The sequence below is a fragment of the Nicotiana sylvestris genome, chromosome 11 (genome assembly GCF_000393655.2).
Source record: "Nicotiana sylvestris chromosome 11, ASM39365v2, whole genome shotgun sequence".
NCBI classification, from domain to species: domain Eukaryota; kingdom Viridiplantae; phylum Streptophyta; class Magnoliopsida; order Solanales; family Solanaceae; genus Nicotiana; species Nicotiana sylvestris.
The window spans coordinates 135072060-135084723 of NC_091067.1; the positions used below are offsets into that span (position 1 = coordinate 135072060).

Here is a 12664-nt window from a genome sequence, read left to right on the forward strand (position 1 = left end):
TAATACATATAGGGCAAAACTCACATGCTCACAACTACCCCACTTTGCTCGAAAACACGAAGGGTTTTCGGGAAAAAATAAAATGAGCAATTACGAGCGATTTTTGCTCGTTTGAAACTCCATGGGAGGCATCTTTTGAAAAAGTCTGACTGAACCTGGCTTCGGAGGTTGCCTACATATCCTTGGTTATAAAGGAACCAGGTCAGTGTAGTTCTGCAAGTTTTGGTAGTTGGGACTACCGGGAAACTGCGATTTCACTGTTGTTGTTGCTGTTTCTGTTTGTTGAGCTTCTTATTACATCAAAATAAAAAATGAAAAGCTAAACTAGCTAAGTCGATTAACTGCGAGTTACAAGATTCCTATCTATAAACCTTCTAAAGCTTGATCTCGAGTCTTGGCTGATTCTTCCTGCAGACTTTGATCTGAATCTTGATACTCGTTAGCTACAAACACTGGTACGTTCTTCTTCAGTTTTTCGGATCAAGGCGGGACATACAAAGCTCGTAACTTCAATCGTATCTTGAGCAGGCCACATCTTTTCTCCGCTTCTGCACTTGAAGTTCACTTCTTTTCTTGTTTTTTCTTTTCTTTTATTCTGGATTGAGACTTCTTCTTTTGGTTATCTCGAACCCTGTGTTTGGAGGTACAACCTACTCAGACACCAAAACAAACAAACAAACGAAATTTTTCTGCCCCAGTTTTCACTAGGAAAATTTTGTGAGTTATTTTAACAAAATCTAAATTCCACCTAATGATTAACCTGTGTGGGTCTTGGCCTTTTCCATCTTATTTTTTCTTTATGGACACTTGACTTTAATTTCCTTTATTTTCAAACGTTTGGACTCTGGAGCATCAACCAACATGGCCAGTCGAGATCGACTTGATGCACCTGCCGATGCTGGGTGCTTTTTCTTGAATTTTAGCTTTCTGTCAGACAAAACCCTGTAAAACCAATCTTGCCATCTTTTCATTGCATTAGTTTCTGAAGGGAACTAGACCGAAAGGGATTCAAGAAAAAGTAAACAACGGACAGGATAATGAATTTAAACGAGAAGTGTCCCTTTCGGGGAAAGGAAAGAAGGACTTATCTGGAGTGCATGTAGACTTCAGTAGACATGATATGCTTCTTGGACTAGATACCCGATCTACGCAACCATCCAACTCTCGTAAACCGATCATTGATTCATACCTCAAAACCGACAAACCTTGCCAGGACTTTGTTAGTGCTGATGGTTGTAAGGAATTCCTTTTTTGATCAGTGGCGCCCTTTGTGGGTTTTCACCAACTGACCCTTCACATTTCTCTTCTCATCATCGCCTTATAGTGCTCTTTGTGAGTTTTCACTAACAAAACTCTCTCATTTTTAATTTCTCTGCTCACCATCGCCATACGATGACCGTGTGGGTTTTCACCAATAAGACTCTCTCATTTTATTTCTCTCAATTAATTGTATTAGATCCAACAACCTCCCATTGGTAACTTCTTTACCGATTGATCCGAAGGACTTTGAACATGATTTAGGGTAAAAAGAGTTTGGATTGAATTACAACTTTGGAACCCTTCAGGCGAACTGTCACCAAACCACCATAAATTTTGCCCCAGTTTCAACTTTGGGGGAATGTGGATTTTTTCGTCTTGGTGTGACTGAACCCAGAGAGAGGCTTCCTACGTATCCTTTTAGAATCAAGTCAAACGTAGTTCAGGGAAACTTGGTTTTTTTTTCTTTCTTTTTTTAGCAAACATTTTCGGGTTCCAAAGAGGGTAATCAAAGAAAGGTAACCGGCTCAAAGGGTTAGCAAAGGGTTAAAGTATTTGGGTAGTGAGAATGAAAGCCTTCATCAACCAACTAGAGAATCTTTGTATCGCAGAATGGTTAAACGTAATACCTTTTGACTGCGTCCGCATTGACAGTTGTTTCCGGGTCATTCCCTTCAATGTCTCCCAAGTACAATGCCCCTTTTGACAACAATTTTCTTATAATGTACGGACCCTTCCAGTTTGGAGCAAAACTTTCCTTTTGCTTCCTTGTGATGCGGGAGAATACGTCTCAAAACAAGTTGCCCCACCTCAAATTCCTAGGCCGCACTTTTTTGTTGTAGGCACATGTCATTCTTTGTTGATACAACTGTCTGTGGCACACTACGGCCATTCGTTTTTCATAAATAAGGGTTAACTGTTCTAGACGGGTCTTGACCCATTCATTATCCTCAATCTCAGCTTCAACGATGATTCGAAAGGACGAAATTTCCACTTCTGCGGGTATTACGACTTCAGTGCCATAAACCAATAAGTAAGGTGTTGCCCCAACTGATGTGCGCACAGTTGTGCGATATCCCAACAATGCAAAAGGTAACTTTTATGCCATTGTCTAGAACTTTGAATCATTTTTCTAAGAATTTTCTTGATGTTTTTGTTTGCTTCTTCAACAGCACCATTAGCCTTGGGCCGATAAGGGGTAGAATTCCGATGCGTGATCTTAAATTATTCGCATACTTCCCTCACCAAATGATGATTCAAATTTGCCGCATTGTCTGTAATGATAGTTTTAGGAATACCAAATGACAGATGACGTTGGAATGCACGAAATCTACCACTGCTTCTTGGTGACGGTTTTGAGAGTGACTGCTTCAACCCACTTTGTGAAGTAGTCAATGGAAACTAAAATGAATCTGTGCCCATTTGAAGCTTTCGGCTCGATTGGCCCAATGACATCTATAACCCAAGCAACAAACGGCCATGGTGCTGACATAGGGTTTAATTCTGAAGGCGATGCATGAATCAGGTCACGATGTACTGACACTGATGACACTTTCGGACAAAACTAAAGCAATCCTTTTCCATAGTCATCCATTAATAACCTGACCGAAGGATTTTCTTTACAAGGACGTATCCGTTCATGTGGGGTCCATACACTCCTGCATGCACTTCATTCATGATTCTTCCGGCCTCTTGGAGATCCACACATCTTAAAAGGTTCAGATCTGGAGTCCTTTTGTACAAGACTTCTCCACTCAAGAAGAAACCACTGGCAAGCCTTCTAATGGTTCTCTTTTAGTCTCTATTAGCTTGCTCGGGATATTCCTTTGTTTTCAAGAATCTTTTGATATCATGATACCATGGCTGGACATTTGGTTCCACCTCAAATGTATTATAATAACCATGTCTTTCTCGGATTTGGATTTCTAATGGGTCAATGCGGACATTGCTTGGATACGGCAACATCGAGGCTAAAGTAGCTAGTGCATCAACTAACTCATTGTGAAACCGAGGAATGTACCTGAACTCGATGGATTGAATCACTTGCTAAGATCCTCGACATGTTGCTTGTATGGAATAAGCTTGACATCCCGAGTTTCTCATTCACCTTGAGCTTGTCGAATAATCAAGTCGGAATCCCCCATGATTAGAAACTCCTCGACATCTTGATGGATTGCCATGTTCATGCCCATAATGCAGGCTTCATACTCGGCAGTGTTGTTTTGTGCAGAAAAATCTAAGCTGGGTTGTGTCCGGATAGTGCTAACCAGTGGGTGAAATCAAAATTGCCCCAATCCTGACACCTTTTGCATTAATAGTTCCATCGAAGAACATTTTCCAAGCATTGGTGTCTTCTGGAATTACCTCAACTGAATTTACTTCATCATCCGGAAAGTAAGTAATCAAAGGCTGATATTCATCATCAACATGATTCTCAGCTAAGTGATCCGCCAAAGCTTGAGCTTTCATTGCCATGCGGGTGAAATAGACTATGTCGAACTAGGTGAGCAGGATTTGCCATTTTGCTAACCTTCCCGTGGGCATCGGCTTTTGGAATATGTACTTCAAAGGATCCAATTTGGTTATGAGGTAGGTGGTGTAGGCCAACAAGTAATGCCTAAGCTTCTGAGCGACCCAAGTTAGGGCACAACAAGTTCTTTCCAACAAAGTGTATTTGGCTTCATAACTAGTGAACTTCATGCTCAAATAGTATATGCCTTGTTCTTTCTGCCCGGTCACATCGTGCTACCTGATAACACATCCAAAATAATTCTCCAATACTATCAAGTACAAAAACAAAGGCCTTCCCGGCTCAGGTGGAACCAACACTGGCGGATTCGACAAATATTCTTTGATTTTGTCGAAAGCTTCCTGACACTCATCTGTCCATCTAATCGCCGCATCTTTCTTCAACAACTTAAAGATGGGATCACACGTGGAAGTCAACTGAGCAATGAATCTGCTGATGTAATTCAACCCATCCAACAGACTCATAACCTCTTTCTTGGTTCTCGGAGGAGGCAAATCCTGAATAGACTTTATCTTTCTTGGATCTAGCTCAATGCCCCTCCGACTGACTACAAACCCCAAAAGTTTCCCAGATGGTACTCCAAATGCACACTTAGCTAGATTTAACTTCAAGTCATACTTACATAGACTCAAATAACTTTCTCAGATCTTGCACATGGTCATCTTGTGTTCTTGATTTAATGATCATATCATCCACATACATCTCAATTTCCTAGTGCATCATGTCATGGAAAATAGCATTCATAGCTCTCATGTAAGTTGCCCCGGCGTTCTTCAAACCGAACGGCATGACCCTATAACAATAAGTACCCTAAGGTGTGGTGAAGGCCATCTTTTCTGCATCCTCTTCATCCATCAGGACTTGATGATACCCAACATAACAATCTACGAAAGACTGTATCTCATGTTTGACATAGTTGTCACCAAAGATGTGGATGTTTGGTAATGGAAAGTTGTCCTTGGGGCTCTCTTTGTTCAAATCCAGATAGTCAAATACACACTCGGGTTTTCCCATCTTTCTTTGGCACTGGGACCATATTAGCCAACCATGTGGTGTATCGGACCACTCTGATCACACCCGTTTTTAGCTGTTTGGTGACTTCTTCTTTAATTTTATCACTGATATCCGTTTTAAACTTTCTCTGCTTTTGTTGGACAGGGGGATAACGGGGTAAGTTGGAAATTTGTGCACCACTAAATCAACACTCAGTCCTGGCATATCATCATAGGACCAAGCAAACATGTCTTTGAATTCAAACAAAAGTTGGATCAATGCATCCTAGTTCTTTCATCAGTGTGAATGCTTATCATGGTTTCCTGGATCTCTTCCGAACTACCCAAATTAACTGGCTCAGTTTCATTTAAGTTTGGCTTAGGCTTATTCTCATATTGTTCCAATTCTCGGTTTATTTCCCTAAAAGTCTCATCTTCATCATATTCTGGTCCTTGGTTTATTATTTCACAGTTAGATAGCGTGTTAGGATCTGGTCATGAAGTCTGCAAGCATGTCATGTTATTTAAGTCCGCATTATTAGAACTGAAAGAAGAAATAAGAAAAATAACAAAATTAGAAAGAATAAAGAAAGAGATTTATAGACGATGAAATATTGACTTCATTTCATTGAATTTAAAGATAAAAGGGTTTACATTGGAATTTTAAAGACAATAAACTAAAGACATTTGAGTTACACCCTGAAATAACTCGGAATGCAGAAACGATGGCAAGACTGAACTACCGGGATTCCCGTCTGACTGGGAACGGAGTAGCCTTCCAATTTTGAAGATTGGACCCTATATACTGCACCTCAACAGTGCTTGAGCCTTCACTCGGCTGGACCATATAAGCCTTATATAACATTTGCCTTATTGCCCCACAGATGTCCTCAATTTCTTCGGCCTTGAAGGCTTCATCTTCTTCCTCTATGTACCTTGGTTTAACAAAAGTTCTGGTGAGATGCGGGACCGGCTGAGGTAGAACCCACCCATCGTTCTTACGTTCTTTAGCCCATTTCACATCGGCTTCTGTAGCTTGGAAACCGACACCAAAGAAGTTCTCACTGCAGCCAAGGTGATGGGCTCCGTAATGCCTTGCAAAGATGCCTCGAACCCTTTCCCGGGCTTGTATCCATGCCTGATCATCTCACTGGAAACCATGATTGATGCGTTGGACAAGAAGGGTTGAGGACGCGGGGTTCCTTCCTCACATTGGTCTGCGACCACAATCTCAAAAGCTTGGTAGACTATGTGCTAGCTACCTTCTTTAGCCTCCAGACATGGGACTGACGTGTCCTTGTAAATTGATTGCTCATCTTCTCCATGAACCACTATTTCTTGGTCTTTATGTTCAAACTTAACCATCTGGTGGAGAGTAGAATGTACGGCCCCTACCGTATGGATCCAAGGCCTTTCTAGGAGAAAATTATAGGATGTGTCCATGTCCAAGACCTGAAATGTCACTTCAAAATCCACAGGGCCGATAGTTAAGATCAAATCAATCTCCCATATTGTGTCTCTCTTGACATCATCAAAAGCACGTACACAAACATTGTTAGGCCTGATTCTCTCAATCCCACTTTCCATTCTTTGCAAAGTTGAGAGATGGCAGATGTCAACCCCAGATCCATCATCCAGCATGACTCTTTTCACGTAGTATCCTTCACACTTAATAGTCAAATGAAGAGCTTTGTTGTGGGTAGCCCCTTCCGTAGGAAAGTCATTTTGGCTGAATGAGATCCGGTTGACTTTAAAAAATCGTTCTGCCATTCTTTCCAATTGTTCAACAGTGGTCTCGACCGGAACATATGCCTCATTAAGGGTTTTTATCAGCACTTTTTGATGTTCACTCGAGCTTATGAGTAGAGACAAAAGTGAGACCTGGGAAGGAGACTTTCGGAGTTGGTCAATTACATCGTAGTCTACAGTTTTCATCTTTCGGAAGAATTCCTCTACCTCTTCGGCACTGACTGGCTTTTTAAGTGGAAAACGCTTCTGTTTGGCATTGTTCACTTCTTCCAGATTGAGGTACTTCTCAGACGGGTTTGTTTCATTCACTTCCCCCATGATTTCTTTTCCCTTGTACATCACTACCGCTTTGTTGTAGTTTTGGGGGACGATAGTGGGATTTTTCATGGGCTTCTGTGATGCGCGACTGATAACCACGGGCTTAGTCAGCCTGGGTGAAATTACCGGCCCCCACGCCACATAAATCCCCTTTGGTACGTACATCCTTGGTACCGTCAGTGTGACCTTGTTTTGCTTAAACCTTTTGGGGGAACTCAACACAAACCGTTCTTTCCTGGGTGCCCTGGGAACATATAGAATGGCATCTTTGGGAAGTACTGCCCCGGTCTTGGTTTCCACAACCTCTTTTACGCTTTGAGGAATGGGATTGTTTTTCTTATCATCCTTAGCTTGATTTGCTGCCATTTTGGGCTTCTTTTCAACATCGGCAATAGCAATGATAGCTTTCAAAGCCGGGTCAAACTCTTTGTCTTCACAGATCATCCCAATAACTGGCCCGTTGTTGTGAGCTGGTAATGGGTTGTTGGTTACATTGGGGACCTCTTCATCCTTTAGCACGTTTTTGTTCTATTAGGTTTTCAACTGCCCTTTTTAGGGTCCAACAATCCTCAGTGTCGTGCCCTTATGCCCCTGAATGATAGGCACATCGGGTGTCGTGTCGGTAGGAGGGAGATTCTGGATTTTGCCTGTTTGGAGGTACGGGCTGCAACAAACCCATTTGGACCAACTTTGGGAAGAGGCTGGAATATGATTCACCAATGGGCGTGAAGTTTTTCATCTGGGTGGCTCACAGGCACGGGCATTATATGGAAAGTTGTTCTGTAGGGGACGAGGATTGTATAAAGCTTGGTGAGGAGGGTTATTTCTGGGAGGTGGAGCTCGGTTCTGGTTATACTGTTATTGTGGCCGAGCGTACGACTAGGCATTCATCACTGCATAGGGCTAAAGATTCATGGCGTATGCTGCATCTTGGTGAGGGTAATAATATTGCGGGGTGTTTGAGGAGGAACCGAAGTAACCTCGGGGTTGATGGGGGTTTCTCAGACCTGAGGCCATCATTGCCACTTCTTCTTTCTTTTTCTGGTTTGCTGCGCCCCTGACCCGCTCCGGATTGCTTGAGAAGTAGCTCTTATAGCCGTCTGGCTTAGGATGCGACCCGTTTTCAAACCATTCTCTACCATTTCCCCAATCTTTATGGCTTCCGCAAATAACTTGCTCATAGCGGACATCATATATTGGAAGTAATCATCCTCTTAGGCTTGCAGGAAGACACTGACCATCTCGGTCTCATCCATTGGGGGTTTTACCCTGGCAGCTTGTTCACGCCACTTGATGGCGTACTTTTGGAAGCTCTCTGAAGACTTTTTCTTGAAATTAGACAAAGAGTTTCTATCCGGAGCTATGTACACGTTGTACTGGAACTGTCTGACAAAGTCTCGGGCCAAGTCATCCCATATGTGCCAGCGGGAGATGTCTTTGTCCATATACCATTCGGACGTAATTTCAACTAGACTCTCCCCGAAGTAAGCCATTAGGAGCTCTTCGTTTCTGCCCGTTCCCCTCAACTGATTGCAATACATCTTCAGGTGAGCTATAGGTCCCCATGTCCATCATACTTTTCAAACATGGGAGTCTTAAAACCGATGGGCAGATGAACATGCGGGAACATGCATAAGTCAGCATAGAAGACACTTTTCTGACCACTCAGGCCGTGTATGTTCTTGAGACTTTGTTCTATGCTTTTCATTTTCCGAGTGATCTCATCTTGCTCGGGATTCTTTACAGTTCTCTTTTGTCTCATAGTAAATTCATACCGAGGTTGTTGAGGGTAAGAGTTTGTGGTAAAATGAGCCATGTCTGATGGAAATGGTGGTATTTGGAAAGTAAAGGATGACGGCTCAAAGCTTGGCCTGGGCAATGCTGGTTGTACCGTAGCTGAGGTTGGTGGTGCAGTGAATATGTTAGAAGCCACTCCCGATATCAGTGCTTGGGGGAGAACCTCAGAAGGCATTCCGGCGAAGTGGGCTGACATGGTGGGGTATCCAAGTGGGGTGTTTGGGTAATTTATAGGGATGTTGGAGGTTCCACTTGTTCTGGGAATCAGCTCAGGAAAACTTGGTATTGCGCTAGGTGACTCTCTACCGTTAGACCAAGCGTCCCACATTTCTAATATGCGGAGATGCAGTGCCATGTTCTCTTCAGCAGTTGCTGACTCTGACGTCGGAAAAACCAACAATGGGTTGTCCTCTAGGATGGGAATTGTTGGTAGATGACTCTCTGACGACATTTTGACACTTCCCTTTGATCTTGTAAAGTGAGGGTGCGAAGCCAGGTTACCACAAAACCAACCACCTTAAAAACAAAACCTGGTCTCAAAGCATACACAACAAACCGATTAGTTTGAGACAATTAACACATAGGGTATCGCAGTTGGAGAATGCAATGCACCTAAACAGTTAAATGTGTTTCTACATGTCTTGCAATGGTTACGTATCTCATCCCGGATTTTGTTTATCTCCTAGGTCTTTGCATCTTTCTTTTCCTTTCGGTGCTTTTCATTATTTGCTCTCTTTTCTTTGTACTCTCTTTCTTGTATTGTTTTCTTTCTTATTCCTATTTTCTGGTTTTCTTTTTTCTGGTTTTCTCTTTTCGTCATTTTCTCTCTTATTTGAGTTATTTAAAACCATGACATGATCCGATGGGGATTGCCTACATATCATGATGCCGCGTAAATCAGATCATCACGTAGTACAAGGGATAAATGTGAAGTAAAAGAAATAAACAATTTTTTTGGGGGGGGGGGGTTTCAAATTTTCATTAAAAAAACTTCTAGTTTTTCTCTATTGCAAAGACTCGATCATACATACTTAAGAACTTGGAAAACTAAAACAGACTTAAAACAGACTCTAAAAGGGAACTGAAATACAGACTCTAAAAGAACATAAGTGCTTCCAAAACTACTCCAGGGGCCCGCAGGACATCAGTCGGTCACGCCACGAGCCTGCGTGCAAGATCTACTTGGAGACGATCCAGGTCATCCATTATCTGGTGAACAAAGTTCATCACTACGGCGAAGAAGGTGGATCTAGTCATGTCCTCACACTCATGGCATTTCATGACGATGTAGTCAGCAATTCCTCTAATCCTCTCTCTAATGATTCCTTTCTCTTGGAGCAGGCACCAAATTTGTTGAGATCTAGCTTCCAAAACTTGGGTGTCATTATGGCTTTGCTCCTGCAATTGTTGCATATCCTCTTCTAGGAGAGACATAAGTGCATAACAATGCTCCCTCTCTGCCTTAAAGTTCTTTGTTTGTTTAGCCATTTCATTCTAAATGGTAGTTAGCTTTTTATTCAGGTTTGCGACTTCTCTATCATATTTCCCTTTTAATTGTTGAACAAACTCTGCCCGTCCCTCTGCGTTCTTCGCCAACTGTGCCCGTGCTCTTTCCAGAATACCTTCGGATTTTTCCAAATCATTCTCATACTCACATATTTTCCTCCTAAGACCATTTATGAGTTTTTCATCCATTCAGCTCCTTTTTGGATTCTCAGCAGCTATCTTCATTCTTTGGATCTGGGCTGGAAGGGCTTTGTTTTCTTGGGCTAGCTTTTTCTTCTCCCTTCATCAGCAGCAGTCTGTACACTACTATTAAATTTAAAATCTCTGATTTGCTCCTCCAATTTGCTTATCATGGCCCTGTAGCCTTTCTCTTTTGCTAACCAATCCCATTGTTCTTGCGCCCCATCAGTGAACTGTTGGATGTGGGGCCTTTTGGCGGGCCGTTCAGGCTCTTGATAGACTTGAACCCTTTTTCCATACCAGGCCGTGTAACCAGGCTCCAACTCACCCTTGGACAAATCCCGTACCGAGTCTATGGCTCCAGGAACCTACACTGATGCCAAATCCGGCGAACCTTATCTTCCGAGAATGCAACTTTCGGACCTAGTTCAATGACTTGTCGACTCAAATCTTCATCATGAGGGACAGTTTGGTACCTGCCTAGCTGGCGCAGAACCCTGTGTGGCACATACGGTTGAATACTCCGAAGACCCATTAATAGAAGAAAACATACTTCGGCCGATATATAAACGACTTCAGTGACCGGGAGCCAACCGAATGTCCACTCAATTTTGCTTGCAGTCAAAGAACTCAAATGTGCGAACCATGCCTCTGTACCTTATAGAAACTCATGACCCTCCACCCGGTTTTCATGTTCTTCATTGCAGTTAGGACCAGTCATACCATAGTTCATGTACCCCGGATGATGGCAAAGGTGTTCTTCCATCCAAAGCTGTAAAAGCATGTTGCAACCCTCAAAAAAATTCCCCCCCCCCCACTCGGCAAACAAAAGCTCTATAAATCTCTGTTAGAATCATCGGTACAATAGTGCCATTAGCCTTTTTAATCATGAAGTAAGCCATTCCTACGAGCCCCAACTCTATATGTCCATCCTTCCTCGGGCAAATTAGGGTGCCTAAAAATGCCACTACAAAGGCCAGTCCCCGACGTGCTTCCCATTTACCTTTATTCCCTGGATGACTTAGACCGGTATCTGGATCCTAAAAAACATAGGGATCCCCATAACGACGGTACAGGAAGTAGAATGTGCAAAATCCCTCAGCCAAATTTCCATCTTTGACTTCCCGACTGATACTCAGAAGGTCCAGAAACTTGTGAGGAGTCACCGCTCTTGGTGCCACTGGGTACCAGTTCCTAAGATTCCCACTAAGACCAACATAGCCCGCTATTTCCTCAAGTGTAGGGATTAGCTCAAAATCCGAGAAATGGAACACATTATGGTCGGGTCCCAAAAAGGTATTAAAGCTTCAATTATATCCAACCTCCGTTTAATCTTCAAAACACCAATGAGACCGCCCAAAGCTTTTATTGCAGCACCTCTGCTGACCTCCCCTAAGTCATTCCACCATATATGAATTTCTAGCGGGATTTTCTCTAGAACTTTGAAAGGTTCATTTTCAATAGTGCTCATCCTGCACATTTGTTTAAAGTGATCGGTTAAAAGACCATGATTTATTTTGACTCAAAAGAAGATTATCATTTTTTCAAGATTGCAATTCAAAACAAAAACATCTTTGCAAATACGACCCTTCAGCACCTTAGGAAAGAAGATTTTAGGGTTGTGTTTGCTAAGTGGCCAAAAATTTTAAAAAATCATAGGTGGCTATTTTGCAAAAACAGCCTTCTAGCGCCCTTTTTGGACATTTTGGCTATTTAGACAAAAACGGGATCACCTAACTTTATTTATGACAAAAACAACAACATTTCAAAAAAAAATTATTTTGCAAAAATGGGGTTGGACCCGGTGAGAGTTGCCTACGTATCCCACATCTGGTGAGAATCAAACTTGCGTAGTTCGGGAAATTTTGACGCAACAGAAAAACATGAAATATAATTTGAAACAAATTTCCTTTTTCTCTTTTCCTTTTCTTTTTTTTCAAACTTTTGGCAGAGTTTCGGTATATTTTGGACACCAAATTTTCAAAGACGGGTTGTTATCTCTCTCATTCCTCAATTTGATTTTTTCCAACTTTTCTCGCTTATTATAGAAGCCGGTCAATATGCAATCCGAAGAAAATAAATGTACAAGTAGAAAGTAAAATGCATCAGGATGGTCTTTTTCTTATTTTGGGTACACCCGTCCTAGACAGACCCAACCCCTGTGTTGAGTCCCCAAAGTCAAATACGCGTGATTCAAACAAGCGTTGCTACTAGGGATCCGGTATGAGGCTATGTTATTCTAGGTTTAAAAAACCTGGGTGTATTGTTTTAGACCTGGCTTACCCGATCGGACAGCTCGAGCCGAGGGGGTGCAGCATACCGGGAATACAGAAGC

The 12664-nt window shown here is 42.3% G+C and overlaps 2 protein-coding genes across 2 annotated transcripts; both read right to left on the bottom strand.

Moving 5' to 3' along the window:
- Positions 1 to 2587: 2587 nt before the first annotated feature.
- Positions 2588 to 3732, bottom strand: LOC138881679 (uncharacterized). The gene is made up of 2 exons (XM_070161929.1): positions 3525 to 3732; positions 2588 to 2760 (listed from the first exon to the last, which is right to left on the bottom strand). The coding sequence occupies exons 1-2, from the start codon at positions 3730 to 3732 to the stop codon at positions 2588 to 2590; spliced, it is 381 nt and encodes a 126-aa protein (XP_070018030.1).
- Positions 3733 to 4002: 270 nt separating this feature from the next.
- Positions 4003 to 8387, bottom strand: LOC138881680 (uncharacterized). Its single transcript, XM_070161930.1, has 5 exons — positions 8085 to 8387; positions 6071 to 7356; positions 5591 to 5843; positions 4410 to 4498; positions 4003 to 4216 (listed from the first exon to the last, which is right to left on the bottom strand). Exons 1-5 carry the CDS (start codon positions 8385 to 8387, stop codon positions 4003 to 4005), a joined length of 2145 nt encoding a protein of 714 aa, XP_070018031.1.
- Positions 8388 to 12664: the final 4277 nt, after the last annotated feature.